Here is a 26,071-nt window from a genome sequence, read left to right as displayed (position 1 = left end):
ACTATTGGTGGAGGGAATACCTTTATGGTGAAATCTCAGATTCCTAAAGAATTGCAGTTGAAGAATAATAGTTATAAATACAACTTTCAGACAGCCTCTGAATGATTTGAAAACAAGAAAATGGAATTGATGGAGGGTTTTTTTGATCATTAAAATGACTGAAACACCATTGGCTTAACCTTTACCAAATCTGAGATCCTACCAATATGTCAGAAAAACAAATCTTTTGTGGTTGTTTTCTTCCTCTTTCCTTCTTCTTTCCTACCTAAATGGAGTGGTGAGGAGCAGCCATGATAGCTGTGGTTTTGTAAATAGACTTTTTATAATTTCTACCAAGACATTTGTCTGTAAAATCATAAGTTTTAGAGCTGGAAAGGACCTTAGGGACCCTCAAGTCCAGCCTTCTCATTTTGCAGGAGTAAATTGAGGTTCAAAGAGATTAATAATAAGGCCCTTATTTAGGGACACATTAATTCAGTGTCTGAAGGAGGATTTGAATTCAGGTTTTCCTGATTCTCAAGTTCAATATTCTCTCAGCTGTTCTACCTAGTTGCCTTTATTTATATTCATCTTAAATAGACTTGGTGTATAGAGTATGTCCATTGAGGAATACCTAGATATTATTCATAGAACTACTAAACCAGCTGTTTTTAAAGAGTTCACATACAAAATATTTAATTTGCCTCAATTTTCTTTTAGTGCCACCATTTAGGAATGTATTGAAAAATCTGACACTGGCTCTGCTCAGGAATATGTTAGTCTTTCTTGGCCCTTGTTACCTCTATTAGATTGCTGTTGATTTATTCTATACTTTGGTTATTAGATTTCTCTGTTTTTGGAACACACTCCAAAAGTGAGATACTCTATAAAAACTCCAGAAGGGAAGGAACTGTGTCTTATTTCATTATTGCATTTCTTTCAGTACCCAACACAGTGCTCTGCATGTACCAGGTGCTTAATAAATGTTGGTTAAAACAATAGATTTGCCTACTATCTGTGAGCACCAAAATGGTACAATGAGAGTTGTTTATAACTAATCAAAATTTTTGTTTATTTCCTTTAGTTTACAGGAAATGGACCATGTGAAATGAATAGTGTTCAGAAAAGTGATCATGAAAAGAGTCTGGAACACAGCAAAAAACGGTCTAGGCCTTTGCTCCTTCGTCCTGTCACTGGCCCAGCCAAGGTAACTATACACTATAAGGAAGGCAGATTATATCCAACCTAGGGATTAATTTAAGGAGGCATGGCAGTGCTTTTTTTTTTTTTTTTTCCTTCAAAGGATTTATTTGGGTAATAGTGTTATCCTGTAAGTTTTGAGATTTAAATTCTTCTTTCTTAGAAATGAGTTGCTAAATAGAAACAGTATAATATAGATAAAAAATAAAGAAATGAGTAAAGGAACCTGTTTGTGGGCACATCTCTTAATTGTCCCTTCTGCTTTGACACTTTGGGTCCTAAGGTTATTCTGTCCTGAAATCCTTTATTATAAGGGTGATCCTCCTTAGTTATTGATGTGACTGAGTTTCTGTTTTCTAAAGCACTTCTAATCCTGTCACTTTATGTTATAAAATCCCTTCTAGCTTTGACATTTTGTACTATGTCTAGATTTTTTATTAGTTACTTGTCTGACCTTAATTCAGTCTCTCTCTGTTTCATATGTGATGCCCAAGTTCCTCTATTGTTTTTGTGCTAATTGTGAAGATCAAATAAAATAATGGGCTAAAAGTATACTTAGATTACTTATATGTCTTTGTAGGACTTTCTTCTCCATAATGGAAATCTCCATGTGAAGAGCATAGTAATTCTTCATCATAAAAAAGTTGGGAACTATCTTGAGAGCTCACATATCAGATCATTTTACTGTGATCTCTGCAACACAGCTGAGGGTCCGGCAGATAACAGAATAACTTCTGCTCAGGCAAAAGTGATATACTGTAATACCTGTCAGAGCTCCTGCTTTGCTTGTGGAAGAGGCCTTTAGATGACTCAATGAGCAGATAAATCATTTATGAAACAGTGCTTCTGTGCCAAATACTGTGCCAAGTGCTGGGATACAAACAAATACAGAGCTGGCCTTGCTCTCAAAGACCTCACATTCTAGTAGGGGGAGGCAGCACATACAGGGAGGGCATTTCAGGTGCAAATAAGACAGAGAAGTTTCCTAAGGCCATAGGATAAATCATATAGTGAAATCTTTTCTAATGTCATTTTCCTTGAGGAAACTACCTCTCTTTGATGTTGAAGCATTTGTCATGGTCAGGGATTTCACTGGGGAGAACTGATGCATTTAATAAGATTCTAATAAACAGAGTTCTCACTAGGGAGAGGTGAGTCACTTTGTCATTATTGAAAAAAAACAAGCAAACTGTTAAGCCTGAAGCTCCCAAAATGTCTGTAGATCTCAGTAATTGTGGGAATGGCCTAGTCAGCCCTGGTGACATGGAAGCTCAGAGTTGGAAGGGCTTATTCCAGCTCAACACACTCTTGCCTTTTACCTCTAGGGAAGTCTCTCTTAAACAACTCCCAAAAAAGTCTTTGCTTTTCTGCAGTCTAAAGTTGCCTTTCTGAGACTTCCATTCACTCTTCCTTGTTCTACCCACCTGGTCATACAGAAAAAATCATATCTAATTCCTCTTTAAGCTACAGCCTTTCCAGTACTTGAAAACAGTGGACAGGATTCTTCATTAGAGAGAAGCTAATTATTTCCAGTTGCTTCTTCCTGTCCTCATACAGTATAATCTTGAGCCCATTTCACACTCGTGGTTACCCTTCTCTCAATGCCCTCCAGCTCATCAGTTGCTGTTCTAAACTTTAAAGGCCCATATTGGAACAGAATATTGTAACTATAATTTGACCAGGTCAATGGGACGTTCATCTTATTCCTGGATATTCCTCTCATTGCAGTCTTAAACTCATTTGCATAAGGTCTCATACCTTGATCAAGGTTTTTAAGTATTTCATAGTTGTCTTCTGTACAATTCCATATATTGTTTTTCTAATTTGTGTTCATTTCATTCTGAATCAATTCATAAAGCCTTTTCATTTTGTTCTGAATCTGTTTACTGTGTCATTCTTTATGGCAAGTTATATTCTTCACTACATTCACATATCAAAATTTGTTCAACAGTTCTTCAATTCCATAAAGTTTTTTTAAAATTTTCATCCTATGTTTTAAGAAGTATTTAATGAGTTGAAAAATTCAGTTCCTTCTACACAATTCTTAATAAATGGGGAACTATTGTGCTTGTGTGATAGAGATTTCTAAACTTGTGACTGAGGCACTGTGGATTGTTAATAAAGATATTGGCTCAGCATGTGGCTGAGGCTGACATTGATGACTGGTTTTTATTAAGAAAGGCATTAGATTTCCTCATCATAGACAAGCAAGCCTCAAGAAAAGTGAGCAGCTGTCAATGATCCCTTCTCAACAAGAATCTAAAATGGTGACAGTGACAGCAGAGCCAGAAGGGCCTAGGTTTGAAGCCTAATTGTGGCGTTACTGTCCCTATGATCATGAATACACCACTTACGTCTTCTCTAGGCCCTTGTGAGAGTTCAGGGCAAATTATGGGGAGTTGAGCCTGTGGGATTCTAAAGTTCTTTTCTACTCCTAGATCTCTAGTAGATCAGACTATGTAAAAAGATAGAACCTTGCTGATTGGGGAAAAGATAATCAGCATTGGTGTATGCCTGTGATTTAACAAGGCAGGGAGAACATGGGCAAAATATGATCCAGGACCAAATCCTGGGGTACTAAATATCCAGCAGGGCAGGAACGATGTGAACTTGAGACCTTGAAAGGGAAGGATTCCCTTTCAGTATTCAGTCTTCAGTATGACCTGGCCTACAGTGTCTCTTCCAGGGAAGTTACTGGGCTGAAAGATCATGGGTCTGATTCTTTATCTCTTCTCTTCTTCATTTTGGTCTGCAATATGATTCTTGTGTTTAGTGCCTGCCCTGGGCCAGACTCCAAAGTGTTGGAGTTAGCTCATACACTGCTTGTCTGCCTAGGTCAGGGAGAATACACAAAGCACTGATAAACTCAGGGGTGTTTGGGTGGAGTGTCCTAAGGAAGTAACCTTAGAAGGATGCAATGATTATTGGGGGTTGAGGGATGGTGGGATGGTAGGGGGAATGCTCAGTAGAGGTTCCCTGGGTTTCTTAGAGTTGGTATTCATGCCTCTATCAAGCTTTTATTTAGTGCTTATGCTTCTGGCAAGCATTTTTTGAGTGCTTGGTGCAGACAGACTGCTTTAACAGTGCTGAACTTTTCATAACAGAAGAAAATGAAATTGAGAGGGACCAAAGATCTGTCTGTTGCAGCTGTGGGAAAATATGGAACGTTGCAAGAATTCTCTTTCTTTGACAAGGTCAGTGATTTGATCTCTTCTGTTGGGAAACTGGGTTCTAGTCAACACTTCTGCATTCCTTTCCTTTCTTTTTCTAACAATTCATTGTTCTGTTGATCTAGAACATATATTTGGAACTGGGGGGAGAAAAAGCAGTGTTTCTGATCAAGCATTTGGAAAAAACCTTGGTGGTACAACTGTTTTACTGCTACATGACTTTAAACTTGATTTCCATGGGAAACTCAAATTGGGCATATGATGGTTTTTGGTAATTAATGATCTGTGGCAATTCACTGGAACCCAGCTATGAAGTTCTGGCAGATTCTCCAAGGTGGAAAGACTTTAGTTCTAGGGCATGCATATGCGCGCACAGTGTGTGTGTGTGTGTGTGTGTGTGTGTGTGTGTTTTATTGATATCAGCTTTATACTACAATCATTTCAGACTGGGAAGACTATGTACTGGCCAGTGCTTCTGTTGTCTAATGAACAGCTTAACTTAGCTTGTAGAGACTAACAGACCAGCAAAGGATAAAATCTTTTTTGGTAACACCCACACTAAAAAATGGCAGTTCTTAAAAATACTGAAATTTATGGCAAGTGATTCAGGCTCCTAATTCTTAGTCATATTTCCAGGTTTTTGAGACCAGTCACACCTTCCTGCTGGACCCCCTAGAGTTCTGCTCATTTCTGTTGGGCAAAGTATCCTCTTCTTATCCCCCATCAAAAGGGATCCATGAAAGATATTGAGCTAGAATCTTTGCTATCATTGTGTCTGTTAGTATTGTGGTACCATTACATGACCAAAGACATGGAAAATACATAGATAGCAATACATAGCATGGGCTTGGGTTATTAGAATTTAATAACTGATTCATAATCTTTTGTAGTATAATAAAAGTTTTGGGTATGGAATCAAGAGACTGACTTGGGTTTCTGAGTTTGAATTCTGATGCTGATATTTTTATTTTTGTAATTATAATCAAATCATTTAACCTTATTGATCCTCCCATTTCCTTAGTTTTACAATGAGAATACCTACTCTACTTATCTTCCTTCTAGGGTTGTGGGAAAAGTGGCATAAAAATGTGAGAAATAGCCATTTTTTTTTTGTTTTGTTTTGATTATTTGCTTTAAAACATACTTTTAATGATTTACAAGCAGAATAACATCTGGATTGAGATTGAAAATCTTAGAAATGACAGGAATCTTCAGCATAGAGTTTCTACCATTCTTTTTTCTTCCCCAGGTACGCCGGGTACTAAAAAGTCAAGAAGTCTATGAAAATTTCCTTCGCTGCATTGCTCTTTTCAATCAGGAATTGGTGTCCGGCTCAGAGCTCCTACAACTGGTCACCCCTTTCTTAGGGTGAGCTAATGCCTTAACCAGTGCATTGTGAGATTTTTAAAAAAATATTTTAAGTCATGATCAGGAATGATAGTTATATAACCTCATAAAAATTTGCAAAGTATTATAAGGATTTTATTTCATGGGAGCCTCCCAATAATTCTTTGAGGGAGGTATCACCCCCATTTTACAGAGAAGGACACTGAGACTCAAGTATAGGAAGTGACTTACTACCCAACGTAACACTGTTAGTATCAGTAAGATTTGAACCCTGGCTTCTCTGATTAGACCAGCTCCCTGTCCTCTGTTGTAAGCTTCTTTGTTTTCCCCGTAAGTTCAAGTCAGAATGTGAATTTCTCTAGTTGCTCTAAGATTATCAATAGGAATATTTAATAAGCCTTAGTTCCCAGAATCTCCTAAATAATGACTTTTATGTCTTTTAAGTGTTAATTGACTCTTCCAGTGCTGGGGGCAAGAATTCAGTTGAAGATTTTTGCATGTAGAATTACAAGCATATATGCATAGTGCCAGAAGAGTGCCATTAATATGTTTGAATGGATCATGTCAGAAGTCACCTGTACTCCAACATCAGAATAAAACTTTAACACATTCCTCCTCTTCCTCCTCTTTTTCTTTTTTTCTTTTTACTCTTTTCCTCCTCCTCCTTTTTCTTTTTCTCTTCCTTTTTGTTCCTTCTCATCTTCTTTCCTCTTTTCCATCAAGTAGGGATTATTTTTGTTGATGCACAAAATGCTGGACCCAGTTCCTGTTCTGCCCTCTGACAAAAATTACCATGTGTCCTCTGTACCTCAGGTATCTCCCTGGGACTTGTCTCTCAAGTCAGAGGCAGCTTGTCATCTTCACTGGGGGGCACTAAGACCACAAATCCTTTGTATTTTCAAGCACTATTTGATACTCAGTTATTATACTATTATTAATTATCTGCCAACAGTATTTCAGTATTTTTAAAAGACTTTTTAAAAGATTCATAGTTATTCGCACTTCTGCCTCTAGACATACAGTCATCCTATCTACACTTTAGTACACAGTATTTATGAGTATTGGTGGTTGTGAGTATGGATGTGTTGGTCTTTGAGGGATGAGCCTGAGCTAGGCAGATCTCAGATAACAGCCTTTACACATTCAAAGCCCTTCTTGTTTTAATAGGATTTGTTTGGTAGGGCACTTATTTGACCTATTCTATGAGAGTTGAAGAGGGGATAGGGACCTTACCTTTATGTCACAATTGAACATAATTTAGACTAGTGGAGAGTAGTAATCATATAAGAATGTCTTTTAAATTATTTTTGTTTGGCAATAACCATAATTTGAAGCCTTGTGATAAGGCTTATTAGGAAAACAGTATGGAGTTAAACAAATTAGCCAGGAACCTGTGCTCTATTCATCTTGATTGTTTATATAAAAGAAATACTACAGCCTGATGCTTTTTATGGAAATATATTGTATGTAGAAGAGTTTAGGTCTAACTTTAAAAGTCCTTATTCCCCAAACATGGACATACATGCCTTTTTTAAAAACTATTTTATGCCAGCAACTTTTCATGATATTCAGTAGGCATTTATTTAATACCAATAGTGTGCCAGAATCTTGAAATTAAAAAAAAAAAAATTCCCTGCTTTTGAGTTGCTGACAGCATATATTGGGAAAACAATGTGAACACAAAAGCAACAAAGTTCAAAATAAAAACAATAGTAGTATCAGAGGAAGACCCTGAGAGCTGGGGAGGGATGTCAGGAAATGCCCATCATGGGAGGTGGAACTTGGACTCAACTCTGAAGGAAGTTATGGACTCTCTAAGATGGAGGTGAGGAGGAAGAGCACTCCTATATGAGAGAGAACTCAGGAAGAAGATTGGAGTTTGAATTTTGTGTTAGTGACAGGGAATAGCAAGTAGGTGAGTCTAGCTGCTGTATAGATTGTGAAAGAGAAGAAAGTTAAACATTAAGTCTGAAAACTGTAAGACTAGGGACAAATTATGAGACATTTGGTTCTAGAGACAAAGGGGAGCTGAGAGAGCCACTTGAGCATGGGAGTGACATAACGTGATCAGATCCATGGTTTAAAAATATCAATTTGTCAGCTATGGGGAACAATGGAAGCTTCTAGCCTTTTGTTGCAAATGCATAAATTTTCAACATAACTGCCTAAGTTTTCATTCACATGTGATTGAAAAGTCCTTTAATTCCAAATGAGGAGGAAGTTTTTGACAAACATAATGATAGTCATATATCTAGAACCAGAAGGGACCATGGATACAATCCAGTCCAATCTCTTTATTTTTTTAGATGAGAAAATTAAGGTCCAGGGTGATTGAATAACTTGCCCAAAACCATAAAGTTATTGCATCTTTTTCAAAATAAAAACCTTTAGTCAAAAAGAAAAGTCAGTTACATATTGCACCCCCCCCCCCAAGTAAAGGCATTTAATTAAAAGATTAAAAAAGCAAATAACAGAAAAATATCTCCTCATATAGTCTATTTCCCAAATTCCCATTCTGTTGGTCGGAGAGGAAAGAATTAAAGTCTCTTAACTCATATTTCTTAGCTAGAACATATCTTTGCTTCTGAAATTGCCACTTGCTATTTCCCTACAAATTGCTAGTGTCTGCTTTTTCTACAAGCTGTTGATGTCCTTTGTGTATATTGTGTTGTGAACTATGACTCTTGTGACTTTTAATGGGTTCTGTCACATGAAAGACAAAAATCAAAATCCAGAGTCATATGATTATAAAGACAGAAGACGAGAAATTTTCTATTTCAATTTTTCTATTCCCCATTAGTTCTTAAAACTTCTCTAAAATAGTAGCTTATGTGCAAAGAATAAAGCAGTTTCAGCTGACTTCACAGTGTAGGGTGCCAAGAACCCCAAAAAAGTAAAATCCAAATCAACTAACAGCAGAGAAGTCCAATAGTGCCTTAACCTATAGTGCCTAAATATCTCCTACGCCTGGCCCCCCATGCTGTAGTAGCAAGGTTGCACAAAGCATCCTTTTGGCTCTCAACAGGATCCAATTTAACTCATTCTTCCAAAGAGATTGCTTGGGAATTACAAAAAGCAGAAAATTGTTTTGGATGGGACAGTAGTGTGTATTGAGGCCGCCCTGGGCAACTGAGCTCACCCAGATAACTGAGGGGGACAGAGTGAACTGGGGCAGAATGTGTGTTAACTTAATGGCACTCCACTAAATTTGAAGTTCAGCATCCATCTAGGGTCAGTTTGTCCCCCTGGAAGTCAGCTTGGGGCAAAGATGGATTTGTAAATTGTGGATTTCACCAAAAGGAGGCTGACATAACTGAGAAGTCCAGCATGTAGAGAAACCATCTTCAAAAGGAAAGGGAAAAAGTCAGAAATAGAAGATCAAAAAAAAAAAAATACTGAAATTAGCTGAAGATCTCTGGAGAAAGAGTAATAGAAAATAACTCAACACTTAATGAGACAGAAGATCTTGTGGATTTCCAAGGTACATGGAACTACAGGAGGATCTTCCTGAATGGCGAAAAAATAAGATTGGTGAAAAACAAAATTTATGATCTGTGCAGCAAAAATAATTGACAGAAGAGATACACATGTATTTACTGTGACATTTCACTCAAGAAAGGAGAATATATATAATTTTTTTTTTTCCCTGAGGCTGGGGTTAAGTGACTTGCCCAGAGTCACATAAGCTAGGAAGTGTTAAGTGTCTGAGACTAGATTTGAACTCGGGTCCTCCTGAATTCAAGGCTGGTGCTCTATCCACTGCGCCACCTAGCTACCCTGAAATGAGAAAATATTTGATTGTCCTTCACTTTAATTTATTTTCATTTGCAATTTGGAGAACAGAAACAAAAAACAATGACATTAAAAGGAAACAAAACATGATTTCAAAGACAGAATATGTAAAGACAATTTAAAGATCATAGGACTCCAGAAGAACACAAGTCAAAAAATCTGAACAACATAATGCAAAAAATAGTACAAGAAAGCTGAACACAGAAAGCAAAGTGCCAATCAAAAGAATCCATAGAGCATCTCCATAAATCATATCTGCAAACTCCAAGTCATATTGTGGTTAAATTTATCAATTTCACTGACAAAACAGTACAATATGCAAGCGACTAGGAGACCTCGCTCCAGATATAAAGGAAAGAAAATTTGAATTATGTCTTTTTTGACACTCACCAGACACTCAACAGAAGAAATAGACTAATGTGTTATACAGCTTGGAGGGGCTCAACATGCAAAATAAAGTAACCTACTTTGCAAATCTATGCCTAACCAATAATGAAACGGGTGGGAGGACTTCTCAGAGGTGTTGGAGACCTTTCTAAAAAGAAAACCAGACTTGAAGAAATTATTTGCTTTTCCAGTACCTCATACATTGGAAGTATAACAACCAACAAAGAAACAAATTTCTAAGTACATATGAGGAGACAAGGATGGAAACAAAAAGTAAATAGAAGCAGTGCTGGGGAAACAAGTCTGAAGTATGGACTTAAACCTCAAAGCAATGGTTTCTTGGGGGATGAAACTATAGAATGTGAGAGTGCATAAAAGGGGGGAAGAGGGAAATAGAGGGGGAATATGTGATATACCATAAACAAATCAAAAGTTGAAGGAAAAGTAACTCCTGTATTTCCTTGGGATGAAGAGAGTCTAAAGGAAAATGGGTGATGAAGCAGAGGGAAGGGATCAAAAAAGGGCAAAATTGATGGGGGGGGGCGGAACGGGACAACCACTAACTAATATTCCCATAGAAGAAGAGGTATATTATATAAAGGGAAATTAGGACTTTACAATAGGTATTATCTTGCTTTAGGAGAAGGGGAATCAGAGCTGCTATGAGCAACTGGCACCTAGAAGAGTGGGGGAAAGTCCATAGACTGAAGGATTTTTTAAGGGAAGTAAAGATCATGGGAAAGGCAAAAGCCAATCCAGGATATAGGGCAGTTTTTAGCAAGGGGTAGTGCATATTTTGTCAACTTCAAGAATTGGTATTGTTTTTGTTTTGTTTGTTTGAGGCAGGGTTAAGTGGCTTGCCCAGTGCCACATACCTAAGAAGTGTTAAGTATCTGAGGTCAATTTTGAACTCTGGTCTTCTTGAATTCAGGGCCAGTACTTTATCCACTGTGCCATTTAGCTGCCCTAGGAATTGGTATTTCTAAGAATGAGACATAACTTTAAACAAAGGGAGTTTGGAGGCAAAATCTATAAGAAAACAAGAGGTTAAAGGAAGGACCCCAAAATAGCTACTAAAGAAGTTTGAATTCCATAAAATACAAAGAATAAAGAATAGGAGGACCATGAATCAAAGAAAAATCTAGCATAAACAAGAGAATGAGGGAAAAAAATCCTTCTAGGAAAAGGCATAGAAAAATGAACTTTTAAAAAGTTAAAAAACCAAAGTGAAGGAAAAGGGGATTTTGATAACTGCTTTTTTGAGGAAGGGAAAGAGAGGAAAATAACTTCAAAAGCAGAGAGAAGTAATAAATGGGAGAGGGCAGAGCTTGACAATGACAGAAGAGAACAGGGCTGCCTTAAAGTAGATTAAGCTAAAATAAAGATGTAACTACTATGTTACTAGAGGGAAAAGTCTTTAATTTGGGGAGGGGGGAACACAAATGGAGGAAAATATAAAACTAAATTTGAAGGTGATTAAACAAATGAAAAATCAACACATTGGATAAGAAAATTCTCACAAAAAAAGTTAGAATTTTTTTTTTTTTTTTTTACTATGAATGGGATGAACCAACAACAAAAAAGTTGTGATCATGTTATCAAAGCAAAAAGCAAACATGTAAAATATAAAAAGGAATAAAGAAAATGACCTTATATTGAAATGCACAGTATTGAACTTTTATGTTCTCAAATATTTTAGCATCTTAACTAAAAAAAAAAAAGTTAACTGAACTCTTAAGAAGACAATAGCAGTGGGAAGAGATTTCCTTGTCCTCAGTTTTTGATAACAGAAAAAAATCTGTTGGGAAGATTGAACAAATTGCTGGAGAAAATAATAGCCAAAAAAATTACTGCATCTTCTAAATGAGGATGTCTCTGTGAGAGAGAGAGAGTGTGTGTGTGTGTGTGTGTGTGTGTGTGTGTGTGTGTGTGTGTGTGTGTGTGTGTATGCATGTATATCGGCATCACATGATACTTTTGCAAACATTGATCATTTATTAGAACACAGATAATTGAAAACAAGTGTTAAAAAAGGCAGAAATAGTAAATACATCCTTTAAAGAAGGTAACAATAAAAATAATTAAAAAAGATCACAAGAGCCAGAGACCCAAATGGAAACTTATAATGAAATGAAAACCTAAAGAGTAGGTCAGAAAACAAATCTTAGAAAACAATTACAAAACTATAATAATGAGAAAACATATTGACATTCTGGAATGCAGCTAAATAAAGTCATATTAAAAAAAAAAACTAAATGTACATGAACAAAATAGAAAAATGAACTGAATATACCTTTTTTTAAAAATTAGGTAGCAGTAAAAAAAAAAGAGTAGATATTAAAAATTAGAGAAGAGACAAATGAAACAAAAAAAATCCTATAGAAATTATGAAGCTAAAAGCTGGTTTTAGCCTGTCTGATTAAAGGGGACAGAAAAATCAGAGTGAAATTTCAACAGAAAGACTACTCAGAATCTGTTATACACAATTGTATGCTAAGAAAACCGAGAACACAACATATTCAGAATTTTGAAATATCGACACCAACAGAAACTAGTCTTAAAACAAATCTCCTGGTTCTAAGGGATTCATAGAAAAATTCCATCACACATTTTAAGAAGTTAATCCCACATAAAATATTTTTGAAAAATTTGATAAAAGGATACCATATTACTTTGAAACAAAAATAATCCTAATAGCTCAACTATGAAAGAATAAAGCCCAGAATGAAAACTATAGACCAAGGTATTCTTAAAATAAATGATACTGACCTACTTATTATTTGCACTAGACATAGATTGAGCTTTTTTACTGGTTGTTCTTCCTACTTGAAATTGGTTCTTTTCCCATCTGTGGCTTCTAATTTCCCTGGCTGCTTTGAATTCTTAGCTAAAATGACTTTTTTCCCCCTAAGTAACTTCCCAATATCCCTTCATGCTGTCATTCTCGTCTCCATTTTACTTTGTATAACCTTGACTGTACATAGTTATTTACATTTTAGTTATTCATTTTACTTATGAGACTATAAGTTCCTTTAGTGTAGGGCCTGTTTTGATATTTCTGTGTAACTCCAGTGTTTAATGTAGTGCCTGGCACATAGTAAGTACTTCATAAATGCTTTTTGAATGACCAATATCATTAATGAATATTGATTCAAAAATTTTAAAATCCCCTTAGATTTTATCTTAACCAACTAGTTATCTAAGAACCCATTATGACCAAGTTGAATTTGTTAGAAATGTAAAGGAGTTTCAGTATTAGGAAAGCATACTAGATATATTAGAAACATAAACTTCCAAAATAACAGGATTATCTCAATAGATGAAAAACAAAGCCTTTACAACTCATTTATGCTAAGAATCCTACAAAGTATAGGCATAGAAGAACAGATTAAAAATATCATTAAAAGTTATCTAAAACCAAAAGCAAGCATCATATGCAATGAGATTAGAATCTTTCCCAATAAGTTCTGGAAAGACCAGCAGAAGCAATCGGACAAAAGGACAATAGGTAAATAGTTATATTTGCTGATAACATAATTTACTTAGAAAATCCTAGGAAATTAGCAAAGGTACTAATTGAGAATAATGAGAGAAAAATTGCACAATTAGAAGCCCTCAAAAATCAACCTTAATATAAAATCCAAGACACAATAATAGAAAGGGAAATTTTACTCCAGATAACTGCAAACTTGTCTTTAGTAGCTGGAGATTGAGATACCAAAGCATATAATATTTGGAATGACTTAAATAGCCATGACAGTATAACAAAAATGACAAGTCCACCAAAGTTTACATTTACATTTTTATGCTCTTTCTCAAAAGGATGCTTTACAGAACTTAATGAGAATTCGTTTGGAAGAATAAAAGTTCAAAACTTTTTATTTTTTTATTTACAAAGCATATACATGGGTAATTTTTCCAACATTGACCCTTGTAAAACCTTTTTTTTCCGAATTTTCCCTCCTTTCCCCTATCCCCTCCTCTAGATGGCAGGTAGTCCAATACATATTAAATATGTTGAAATACATGTTAAATCCAATATATGTATATATATTTATACAATTATCTTGATGCACAAGAAAAATCAAGAAGGAAGGAAAAGAAAAACTGAGAAGATAAACAACACGCAAGCAAATAACAGTGAGAATGCTTGTTGTGTTCCACACTGTTTCCATGGTTCTCTCTCTGGGTGTAAATAGCTCTCTTCATCACTGCACAAGTGGAACTCTGATTGAAGAAAGCCATATCCATCAGAATTGATCATTGGTATAGTCTTCTTGTTGCCATGTATAATGATCTTCTGGTTTTGCTCACTTCACTCAGCTTCACTTCATGTTGGGTCTCCCCAGGCCTCTCTGAAAAAATCCTGTTGGTCATTTGAGAACAATAATATTCCATAACATTCATATACCACATTTTATTTAGCTATTTTCCAACTGATGGGCATCCACTCAGTTTCCAGTTTCTTGCCACTACAAAGAAGGCTGCCACAAACATTTTTGCAAGTGTGCATCCCTTTCCCTCCTTTAAGATCTCTTTGGGATATAAACCCAGTAGTAGTGCTGCTGAATCAAAGGGTATGCACAGTTTGATAACTTTTTGAGCGTAGTTCCAAATCGCGCTCCAGAATGGCTGGATCTGGTCACAGTTCCACCAACAATGTATCAGTGTCCCAGTTTTCCTACATCCCCTCCAACATTTGTCGTTATCTTTTCCTGTCATTTCAGCCAATCTGACAAGTGTGTAGTGATATCTCAGAGTTGTCTTAATTTGCATTTCTGTGATCAGTAGTGATTTGGAGCACCTTTTCATGTAACTACAAATAGTTTCAATTTCTTCATCTGAAAATTCTGTTCATATCCTTTCACCATTTATCAGTTAGAGAATGGCTTGAAAAAGTTCTAAACTTAAAGGAAATAAAAGTATAAGAAATGAAACAGTACTTATAGACTTATAAAGCAATTATCCAAACCAGTTGGTAATAGTTAAAAAATGAGAGCTAGACCAATGAAACAGACAAAAGATAATTAACAGTGGAACTTGATAAGCTGGAAAATTTAGGAAAAATTGCTGGGAAAACTTGAAAGCAGTCTGGCAGAAATTAGGCTTAGAGTAACACCTTGTACTGTATTTTATAATACATTCTCAATATGCCTTAATATTAAAGATCACACTATTAAAACTAGAAGAGAAGCAGATCATGTACTTTTCATATGCCTTTCATAGACAAAAATAATGCAACTAGGGTAAGATGGTTGAAAGGAAAATCTTTTTATAAAATTCTTAGTAATTGTGTGTGTGTATAGACAAAAAGCTTTTTTTCAATATATTAGAAGTCATAGGATATATTTCTAATCCTATATTAGTTTTCTTAGGACACAATTATGTATAGAATATGAACAGTTCTCAGAAGAATTGCAAACATTAACAGCCACATAAAAGAATGCTTTAATTGACTAGAAATACACATCAAAATAACCTTAGTGTTTCACCTAACCCTGAACATTATTAAAGTGGGGATACTGTAGCCTGTTTTGGAGAGATTATGGGAAGATTGGCATATCATTGTGTTATTGATGGAGTTATGACTCAGTACAACCATGTAGCAGTTTGGAATTATGCAAATAAAGTGACTTAAACATCCACACCTTTTGATCCAAAGATTCCATTATTGGATATATATCCCCATAAACTCCACAATATTTATAGCTGCATTTCTTTTTCTTTTTTTTTTTCTTTCTTTTTTTTTTTTTTTTTTTGCTATGTCCATTGATTTGGAAATGGCTAAATAAATTAGGGTATGTGAATATAATGGAATGTTATGCTGTAAGAAATGAAGAATGTGATAAATACGTAGAAGCATGGACAGATTTACATGTGATTGCAGCAATATGAACAAAACAGCCACACAAAAAAGCAGATGTAAAAATTAGAACAAACATAACTTAAAAGAAGTGATATGAAAAGATATTTTTGGTGCAGAGTCCTTAATTATTTAGGATTTATATTTTCAGACTTTTTCAGTGTACTAATCAGTTACACTGGGTTTTCCTTCTCCCTCCCTTTTTTTTCTTTTAAAAAATACTATTTATTAAATGGGATGGTTCTCTGGGAGGCAGGGAGAAATGATACTGGGGAAACTGTCACGATGTAAAAACAAATACATCAATAAAACCTTAACTTAAAAATGAAAATTTTACTCCTCCCAATAGAGGCTGCATTATTCAAATGAAATATTCTAAAGAACAATAAAAATGAAGCTACATAGTAAAAAGGAATACTAATTATAGGCTTTACTCATGTTTTACCTTTTGTTTGCAGGATTTTTTTTGGGAGGGAGGGAATAAGCAGATTCTGTATTGATGTTTCATATTTCTGCCTGAGATAACAAATGACCAAGATGAATCTTGAGCACAGCTCCCCCTGTATTCCAAGTATATCACTCTTGTCTACTAAGCTCTCTTGCCCCTCCATACCACACACACTCTTGTGATTAGTGGCATGTAGATGGAATCTTTTCTTCAGATGTTTCATTTCATTGCCTAATGATCTTATTTTATGTCTTATACCCATTGCTCACCATCATGAGATAAAGGAGAGAAGCTTGTCTTCTGGAATGTTGTCTTTACTCCATTGTAATATAGTAGATGTCTGAATAATATATCTACTATAGACAATAACAGTCTGAAAGTAGGATCACCACTTTAAAAACTTGGGTAGAAATGCAACCCACTTTATATCATTAATATTGCTGGTATAAGAATCAAATATGCAGCATTGATTTCAGGTCTTAGAATTTAAAGCTCAAAGACTGATTGAAAATTATTGAAGCTGTATGGTACTGGGTAGGTGATAAAGATTATATTTGTCCAAATATAGACCAGCTTTAGAAAACTTCATATATCCCATCTAAAATTAATTAGCAATACAAAGTATATACTGAAAAATAACAAAAAGTTATACCCAAGACATGACAAGAAAATGGACTTATGGATAGATTAATGCTGTATAACTTAGGTATTGACTCTGTCAACAATAGCTAGAATACTGAATTCTTAAGCTAGGGCTCTGAAACTTTTAATGTTTTGATAACTATTTTAGCATTATTGGTCTCCTTTATATATTATATATTTTGTGTATTTAGTTCCTAAACATTTAAAATGCATTTAAAAACATTCTGAGGAGTCCATAGGTTTCCCCAGATTACCAAAGGGATTCAATATTCAAAAAAGTTAAGAACCTTTGAGCTAGAGATAGGATTTATCCTCCTATTTTCACTTACTAAAAACTTAGTGAGGACCTACTTTATTCACACTACATAAACAAACCTCTTTGGGAAGGCTATAACTATGTGGACTTACAGTATGCCTTTAACTTTTGAAGAAAATTTCCAGAACTCTTCGCCCAATTCAAGTCCTTCTTGGGAGTAAAAGAGCTTTCGTTTGCACCACCCATGAGTGATCGATCTGGGGATGGAATTGGTCGGGAAATTGACTACGCATCTTGCAAGCGCATAGGATCTAGTTACCGGGCACTCCCCAAAACTTACCAACAGCCAAAGTGCAGTGGCAGGACAGCCATATGCAAGGAGGTACTTGCCGCCCATGTGGCGATTTTTCCTACTTCGTTTTAAGGATGTTAATCATGGCCTTTTTCAGAATTCTGGGGAACCAATGAGACAGACTGATTATTGTGGCTTAGATGAGAGAGATCAAAGCTTTATGTAATGTTGGATTTTTCTCTTTTGTCATAGGTTTTAAATGATACCTGGGTGTCCTTTCCATCCTGGTCTGAAGACTCTACATTTGTCAGTTCAAAAAAAACTCCATATGAAGAGCAGCTGCATCGCTGTGAGGATGAACGGTTTGAGGTGTGTTGTGGCATTTTTTATCCTCTGATATCATGGTCCTTTGATTATTCCTCCTCAGTATCCTCCTGGCAGTCAGATGACATTAGGGAATCTAGAGATTGAACTGATCTGATTTTTTTCAATGCATTTGATAAATAGTAGTACAGTTTTACAACTGATAATAAAATTATTTCATCTGACTTATTCTGAAGTTAGGTTTGTTCAACCTCTCTCTCACCTTCTGTCAAAGTTTCACCAGTCCATCCTCCTTTCAGGTCATTAGGATTGGGAATCATAGAGATGATTTACTTAAGTTTTTACTGGAAACATGAATTCCTTCTGGAACATTTTCAGTGGTGATCATTCTGTACTTCAGGACTTCCCAGTAACGTAAAGCCTTAGGAGGCAGCCCTATCCATTAATAGCCAGTTCTGATTGGCAAAATTATCAGAGACAATCTCATCTAACCTCCTTCAGCTTCCCTCTGGAGATCCCAGAAGTATGGCACACTTTTATTTCCTTCCAAAGCTAAACCGTCTACTCGTAAGCAGCTTACTTGTTAGCAAGATTTTCCTCATATTAAACCAAAATATATCTCTAAAATTTTGATCCCTTTTCCTTACAATAATTGTTTGGCTATTTGAAGAGCTAGTTAGCACATTTTCCTGCTGCTGCTGCAGCTTTTTTCAGGCTCAGTATCCTTGGAATATCTAACCAAATGACCTAATTTCTATTTTCCTTCTACACTGCTTCCTTTCCTCTGGACATCGTGTGTTAAAGTTAGTATCTCAACAAAAATGTGTCACCCAGAGCAGAACATTACATTCCCACTTCAGATAGGACAGAAGAGCAGAGCTGCCATCCTTGCCTGGGACCACATTAGCCACCCTCCTCTAGCAACTACACTGAGAGCAGAGATTTCTGGGAAGTCTTGGAATTCTTTTTTGTCTGCTTGTGAACCCATCTAATGTCATTTTGAGAGCTCTCGTAGAATTCAAAGATCCTTAGGTCTTGTGCTCTTTCAGTTGTGCCTTTTTGTGTTCTTTAGGACTTTTGACTATTGGGAGGCATGCACTTTTGTCATTGGGACAAATTACCTTCCAGGAAGCTGAATGTTGAGGGCTGCTTATATTACCGTGACAACATAATACAACTTTTAGTAACAACTTGTTCTATTTTTCAATATTATAAACCATATATATATCAGTGAATGTGATATCTGAAAAAAATGATTCCAGTGATTTGCTGGTTTGGGGTACTTAAATCTTTTATATAAGGATTGACTGAAGGAATGAAAAATTTAGACTGGAAAAGGGAAGACTTGGAGAAGACATGGTTGCTACCATGTAATGGAAGTATCTGTCATGCGGGATGGTGATTGGACCTCTTCCTGAAGGCGAGGTTGCAAAGGTAGCTCCTAACAGTTGATGATAAAATGGTATAAGTTCCCTGTCACTGGAAGTGTTTCAGTAGCCTCAAGCCTAGAGGACTAGATGACTTTTAAGGTTCCCCCCTTTTTAATAATATTTTTTTTCCAATTACATATAAAATTTTTTTTAACATTTATTTAAAAATTTTTGAGTTCAAAATTTTCTTCCTCCCTCTCCTTCTTGAGACTGTAAACAATTTGATATAGGTTATACATGTTCAATCATGCAAAACTTTTCAGTATTGAAAAGTCATGTTGTGAAAGAAAAGAACCCCTCCCCCCCCAAAAAAAGAATGAAAATATAATAAAGTAAAAAATCATATATTTAAATCTTCATTCAGATTGACTCCATCAATTCTTTCTTTGGAGGTCAATCATATTTTTCATGATGAATCTTTTGGAATTGTATTGGATCATTGTATTGTTGCTAATGGCAAAGTCATTTACAATTGGTCATTGCACAATGTTGTTGTTACTGTTCACGATGTTCTCCTGATTTTGCTCGCTTCACTTAGCATCAGTTCATATAAGTTCAAGTTTATCCAAAACCATTCTGCTTGTCATTTCTTACAACACAATAGTATTCCATTAGTCTTATATTACAATTTTTTCAGCCATTCTCCAATTGATGGATATCCCCTCATTTTCCAATTCTTGACTATCTCAGGCCCTACTAACATTCAGCTTTCACAGTTATGTGCTGTCTTGCATAGATCTGGTTTGAGGAAGGCTTTTCAAGTTGTGTGTGTGTGGGGACTTTGCATAATGAAACCATTCTGCTTTTAAAAATTCAGATTTTAAAAGCTGTCAGTGAATTTAGTTTAAAGTACTAAATTCATGTCCTCATTTATCATTTTATTATTACTTTTCTAATTTTGTCTTGTCTAGTGACTCTTCCTCTTAACCTCTATCTACTCAATTATCATGTCTTCTTGATCATGTCTTTTATATCCATCCTCCTTTTTCTACTCATATGGCTACAGCTCTGATTCAATTCCTGATCACTTCTTGACTGATACTGTAATAAATTCCTAATTAGTCTTTTTTCCAGTTTCTCCTCTCTCCAGTCCATCTTCCAAATAGATCTGACCATTTTGTTTCCCTTATTAAGAATTCTTCACTGGTTCCATGTTGCCTTTAGGATAAAATGTGAAATCTTCAACTTGTTTTTTTAAAGCCCTGCACAACCAGGTTCCCACTTAACTTTTCCAATTTTGTTCTTATTACTTAACTTCAGTTCTTATTACTTATATTCACACAACCTCCATCCTAGTCAGATTGGCCCATTAGCTGTTTCCTATATGTGAGTCACAGAAGTTTGAGAGTTGGAAGGGACTTCACTTCCTCAACTTATCCTCACAGGAAATGATTTTTTTACGGGGACTTTTCACCATATGCCCTCCTGTGTTGCCTTGTCAGTGTCAGTACTTCAAAGAAAGTATGATGTGAGTCCAATAAAGTGACACTGTCACTCCATCTTTTTAGAAGCTGTACCTCTCCCAGTGCTCCTTAAGATCAAATGAGCTTTTTTTGCCTGCCACCAAATTCCATCTCTTGAATCTGTGCTTTTGCACACGTGATTTATGTCTTCTTGCTCATTGTCTCAATGCCCTTCCTTCTTTCTTCCATCTTGTTGAATCTTAGTTGCCTTCAAGCATTGCTCAGGTTTTCCCTCCTACACAAGGCTTTTTCTGTTCTTCCATTTGTTAGCATTTTCTCCCTTTTGAAATAAATTTACATTGTCCTGTATTAATTTAGTTTTGTGTTTGTTGCATCCTCTTAGTAAAATATAGGCTCCTTAAAGGCAGGGACTGTTTTTTCTTTATCTGGACCTTATACAAAATTGTTTAATTAAATTTCTCAGTCATATTTGACTCTTCATGACCCTTTTCAGGGTTTTCTTGGCAAAGATACTGGAGTGGTTTGCCATTCTTTCTCCAGCTCATTTACAGAGGTAAATAAGGTGAAGTGACTGCTAGCTAGGAACTTCAAATCCATCTGAGGCTGGATTTGAAGTCTTCCTGACTGCAGGCCTGGTGTTTTTTCCACTGCACCATTTAGCACTTTATACTCAGGGTAGGTACTTAAGCAATATCCATTGAATTAAATTTATTTTAATAGTTAGATGTTGTCTTGGAGACGAACCTTGCCACTATCCGGGTTTTGGAAAGTGTGCAGAAAAAGCTCTCCAGAATGTCTCCAGAAGATCAAGAAAAATTCCGATTAGATGACTGCCTGGGAGGGACATCAGAAGTCATCCAGCGGCGAGCAATCTACCGAATTTATGGCGATAAAGCCCCAGAAATTATTGAAAGTCTGAAGAAAAATCCAGTGACTGCTGTTCCTGTAGTGCTAAAAAGGTATTATCTGTTTTCCCATTGCTGTGGGTTGGGTTGGCTTCCCAGTTTGGGCCTGAAGAGGGCAGAGAGAAAAATACTTTTTTTTTCACTCAAATAATTAAACAATACCATATTAATCCACACATTTTAAGATTTTTACCAGATAATTGGTATAGATAATTATAGTAATATAATGGTTTTGAAAATGTGATAAATGAATATTCCTTATGTTTCATAGGCTAAAAGCCAAAGAGGAAGAATGGAGAGAAGCCCAACAGGGTTTCAATAAAATCTGGCGGGAGCAATATGAGAAGGCTTATTTAAAATCTCTTGACCATCAGGCTGTTAATTTTAAGCAAAATGATACTAAAGCCCTTCGATCAAAAAGTTTGCTGAATGAAATTGAAAGTGTTTATGATGAGGTAAGATTTGTCCAGAGATAAGAGGAGATCAAATGCTTGTTTTCAGTAAATCATTGGGTAGTTAGAGCTAGGTGAAAGGTTAGGACATGGTGTGTCTAAATGGGATGGAACTTTGGAACATAAATCATAGAATATCAGAGGTGAGAAAAACCTTGAAATGTGGAATGCTAGAATTTCCCTGGAAATAATGAGGAAGTGAAAGTGCTCATGTGAAACGATTTGCTAGGGTCACAAATTGTCAGTGACAGGGCTTCAAACTTGAAACTGTTGACTTTTAAGGTGAATACTCTTTCCAGTGCCCTCTATGCTCTTGGTTTTAACTCACTCTGATGGTTTTGTTTCATCTCCTTACTTTGGCCCAGGCAGCTGTGGGATGGAACATTAGAATTTTTTTTTAATACCTGAGAAGTGAATCTTCTTTTAACTTGTGATAAACATACACACACATAGAATGAATAAAGATTTGACACTATGAGAGATTAATTTTTAAGAAAGGTTTTGAAGAGATATAAGGGCCTAATGTGTCATGCAAAGGTCAATCTAAGTAGGTCTGATTGGCCATCACCAAAGTTATTGCAGTTTGGCTACAACATTCTTTGGAACCTTCTCCTAAATTACAGACAAGCCAGAGGTTCTCCTTCCAATGGGACACCCCATTATGATGGCATCTACTACTTCAAGAAGAATTTGAAGACATGACAAATAGTTACAGGAAGAGCAGGATGATGGTCAGCAAATAGATTGCTACTCACAGATGGAATTTAGAAACACATGGAAATATGATTCTTAGAAGTTATAAGTTCTCTACTTTTTCTGTTTAATTATGGTTTACTTTGATTTTTGCCTGTAATGTCTGGGTTAGCTCCCTGAAGGGCTCAGAATCATCCAGAGTCAGGATAAGCAAAAGTCCTTGCCCCACGCTGGGCGCCAAAATGTGATGTTCTGTTGTCTCTAAATTGTGATCGTTCTCTGGGGGCAGGTTTCTCTTGGGGAGCCTCTGGAGGCAGCCTTGGTTTTCAGTTCAGTAATCCCAAAATGCAGCCAGGAGTTAAAGTTACTGACTCTTTCCAAATCTTTTGTCCAGCTCCCTCTGAATTCAAAGCCTCTAGCCAGCATGAAGGTAGATGTGGGTATGAATCAGACTCTGCTTCCAAGAGTGTGGGATTGTGGGTTTCCCAGAATTCAATCCTAGTTCTGAATCTCCCAGAAGTCCATGAGCAGACTTTTCCTTTAGACTTGTGAATCTACTGGACTTGTGAATTCACTGAATCTTGGCTCTGAATCTCCTCCAGCTTCCCTGAAGTTCTCCCGGGAAATCCTCTCCTTGCCCAAATCAAACTGACTTCCCCACTCAATGTTGGCTCCTTATATCCTCCCAGAGAATGGGCTTGTGGGAACTCCTTATAGAACCAATGAGCGAGCTCCTTTAAAGGTGTTAAATCCTTTAAAGATGTAAACTCCTTTAAAGGTATAAACTCCTTTTAAAGATGTGAACTCCTTTTAAAGGTGTGAACTAAGCACATTACCTTGTCTCAAGTTCTGGCCCATAACATCTGCAAGAATCCAGTTGCTGAACTAGATTATCAGTTTCATTAAGTGTAATGTATTAAAACTCTCACTTAAACTGTGTCTTACTTGGGCAGGACATGTAGTCCTGTTGTGCTTTAGATAGGTATCTCCCAAAGCAGCTTGTTAGAGTGGAAAGAATACCAGACTTGGAGTCTGGACACCTGTGTGAATTCCTGGCTCTGCCACCACTACACATGTGACCTTGTCACCATTGGCATTGGCCACAAAAATGTGGGCTCTGATTCCTCCCTTGGGAGTGAGGACAATAAGAATAAGAATGCTTGAATTGTCGACTTCATTGAGTTGTGTAGGAAGCACTGTAGACATTCTGTTGTATCAGACTATTTGATGTTGATGCTTCCATCCTCCATCACACATTTATGTTTATCAAGGCTATATAGTGCTAGGGTTTTAAATGATTTATTCTGGTAATCTTGTTGTCATTGAATTATGTTTATTATGCTGGGATTTACCAGGTAGCACAAAAGAGTCTTAAGCAATTCTATTTAGTAATGTGATGAATTCGAGAGTCACAGTGGTATGAAGCTTGATACAGTCCTAGCTCCATCATGTGCTCCCTTTGCAGCCTTGGATGAGTTACTTCATCCAAGTTCTGTTTTCCTCATCTCTAAAATGCTGGGTGAGCCTAAATCTTTGATATGTTATCTCTAAAGAATCCTTGATTTTTGACTCATGTTTTCCTCTTTTAAAAACTATAAAGAAGCATCATTTGTAAAGGATCTAATTTTCTAGGGGGAAGTTGTGGGGTTCTTTGGTATTATTGTTGTATTTTCCACTAAGTTCATGCATTACTACTATCAAAACTGGGAGGAATTTTAGAACAAAAGAGTGTCAGAAGTGGAAAGATCCTTAGAATAGGAAATGTCAGCTCTGGGAAGGTCCTTAGAGTAGAGAATGTTAGGGCAAAGAGGACTTCAAATATGAAATGGCAGCATTGAAATGGACCTTAAAAGTGTGAAACACCCAAACTTCAAGGAACTTCCAGATAAATTATCCCTCTCTTATTTCACAGAGGAGAAAACTGATGTGGGGAGCTAGAGAAATTTATCTGTGTCACAGCTAATTATTTGTGGAGCTGAGACTAAAACCCAGGTCTTTCAGCTCTTGGACCCCCTTTAAAAAAATGTAATAAAATTTAAATACTTCTCACTACTTGTAATAGTAATGCTGCTACTTAGGAAAACATTCTTTCTAATGGTACTTTCCCCTCTACAGCATCAGGAACAACATTCAGAGGGCCGGAATGCCCCGACTAACGAGCCCCACCTCATTTTTGTGTATGAAGACAAGCAGATCCTGGAGGACGCAGCCTCACTCATCAGCTACTATGTGAAGAGGCAGCCAACAATCCAGAAGGAGGATCAGGGTACTATCCAGCAGATAGTCCACCACTTTGTGCCCAGCTTATTCTTTTCCCAGCTCTCAGATCTTGGTATTTCTGAAGAGTCGACAGATGAAGACCGAGAACACAGTCAGGGACAGAATGTGGACACCGCCGAGCTCTGGAAGAAATCTTCGTCTCTGCCACAGAGCAGCCCCCTGGATGAAAAGGGCGGCTTGTGCGCGGCGACAGTGGCGGTGGCTCCTGAGCAGCCTGGGGCACTGGACGATGTTTACAGCCTCTTCTTTGCTAATAACAACTGGTATTTCTTCCTGCGTCTTCACCAGACTTTGTGTTCAAGACTTTTAAAGATTTACCGGCAGGCCCAGAAGCAACTCTTAGAATATCGGACTGAGAAAGAGAGAGAGAAACTGCTCTGTGAAGGAAGGAAGGAGAAATCCAATGATCCTGCGATGGAGCTGCGGCTAAAGCAGCCAAGTAAGCATGACTCAGCCAACCTGTGCAGTCTTGAGTAGCTTGCTCTCAGTGGGGATTGCCCGGGCTCCCCTGTTGTTGATGTAATGTTATTAGCTCTGAGGGCACTGTAGGGGCACTGTGGCTAGAGTGGGCAAAGCTCAGTTTCTCCTCTTGTATCCTGAATGGTCTAAATAAGAGAAGCATATTTTAATAGCATATTATTGATCTCTTTTCAGCCATAGTGCTAAGTCCTGGGCTACGGTCATTCGAGTATAAGGGCTGTTTATTTGAGTCATAGGAGCACATGGAGTGATGGCCTTCATGTGTCAAGTGGAGGTGGGGAGCAGACTTGGGCAATGAGCTGGGGGTGTGGGAGTCAGGGCTGCACTTCCCTGGCTCTTGTCATTGACCACAATGCCTCAGACACATTGGAGGTGGTTGTCATTTTTATCTATCTTCATGGTATCCAGTTGACATAAATTGTAGTTAGGTGAGATGTCTGGCTTTTGTGCTTTGCACACTTGCCAACAGACACTCCTGTCTTGCTCCCCCAACTCCACCCGCCTTTGGAAGCTCTGCCAGCCAGCTGCCACCCTCATCTCAGAGGAGTCCCTAGCCAGTTTGCCATGGCCTGTGGGTGGGGCTGAGACCCCAATTCTCAGGATTTTGGCTGCCAGCATTGACTGTTTTTGATCCTGGGAATGAGGAAACCTTTCTTCCATCAAGGACTTCAGATCTGCATTGATAGAGGGAAGGTTATACTGTTGAA

General features: G+C 36.9%; 1 protein-coding gene across 1 annotated transcript in view; it reads left to right on the top strand.

The window, feature by feature from the left end:
• The window catches only part of SIN3B (SIN3 transcription regulator family member B), a 61,090-nt gene that overhangs the window by 27,081 nt on the left and 7,938 nt on the right, over nt 1–26,071 (top strand). Inside the window, exons 6-13 of the mRNA XM_074305797.1 lie at nt 1,064–1,186; nt 4,284–4,373; nt 5,599–5,717; nt 17,259–17,466; nt 17,629–17,745; nt 21,275–21,513; nt 21,731–21,914; nt 24,720–25,323. Of these exons, the coding sequence (XP_074161898.1) occupies nt 1,064–1,186; nt 4,284–4,373; nt 5,599–5,717; nt 17,259–17,466; nt 17,629–17,745; nt 21,275–21,513; nt 21,731–21,914; nt 24,720–25,323 (1,684 nt within the window). The remainder of the gene's footprint in view (nt 1–1,063; nt 1,187–4,283; nt 4,374–5,598; nt 5,718–17,258; nt 17,467–17,628; nt 17,746–21,274; nt 21,514–21,730; nt 21,915–24,719; nt 25,324–26,071) is intronic.

This window comes from Sminthopsis crassicaudata, chromosome 1, assembly GCF_048593235.1.
Source record: "Sminthopsis crassicaudata isolate SCR6 chromosome 1, ASM4859323v1, whole genome shotgun sequence".
NCBI lineage: Eukaryota > Metazoa > Chordata > Mammalia > Dasyuromorphia > Dasyuridae > Sminthopsis > Sminthopsis crassicaudata.
This window is presented reverse-complemented; position numbering and strand designations above follow the sequence as displayed.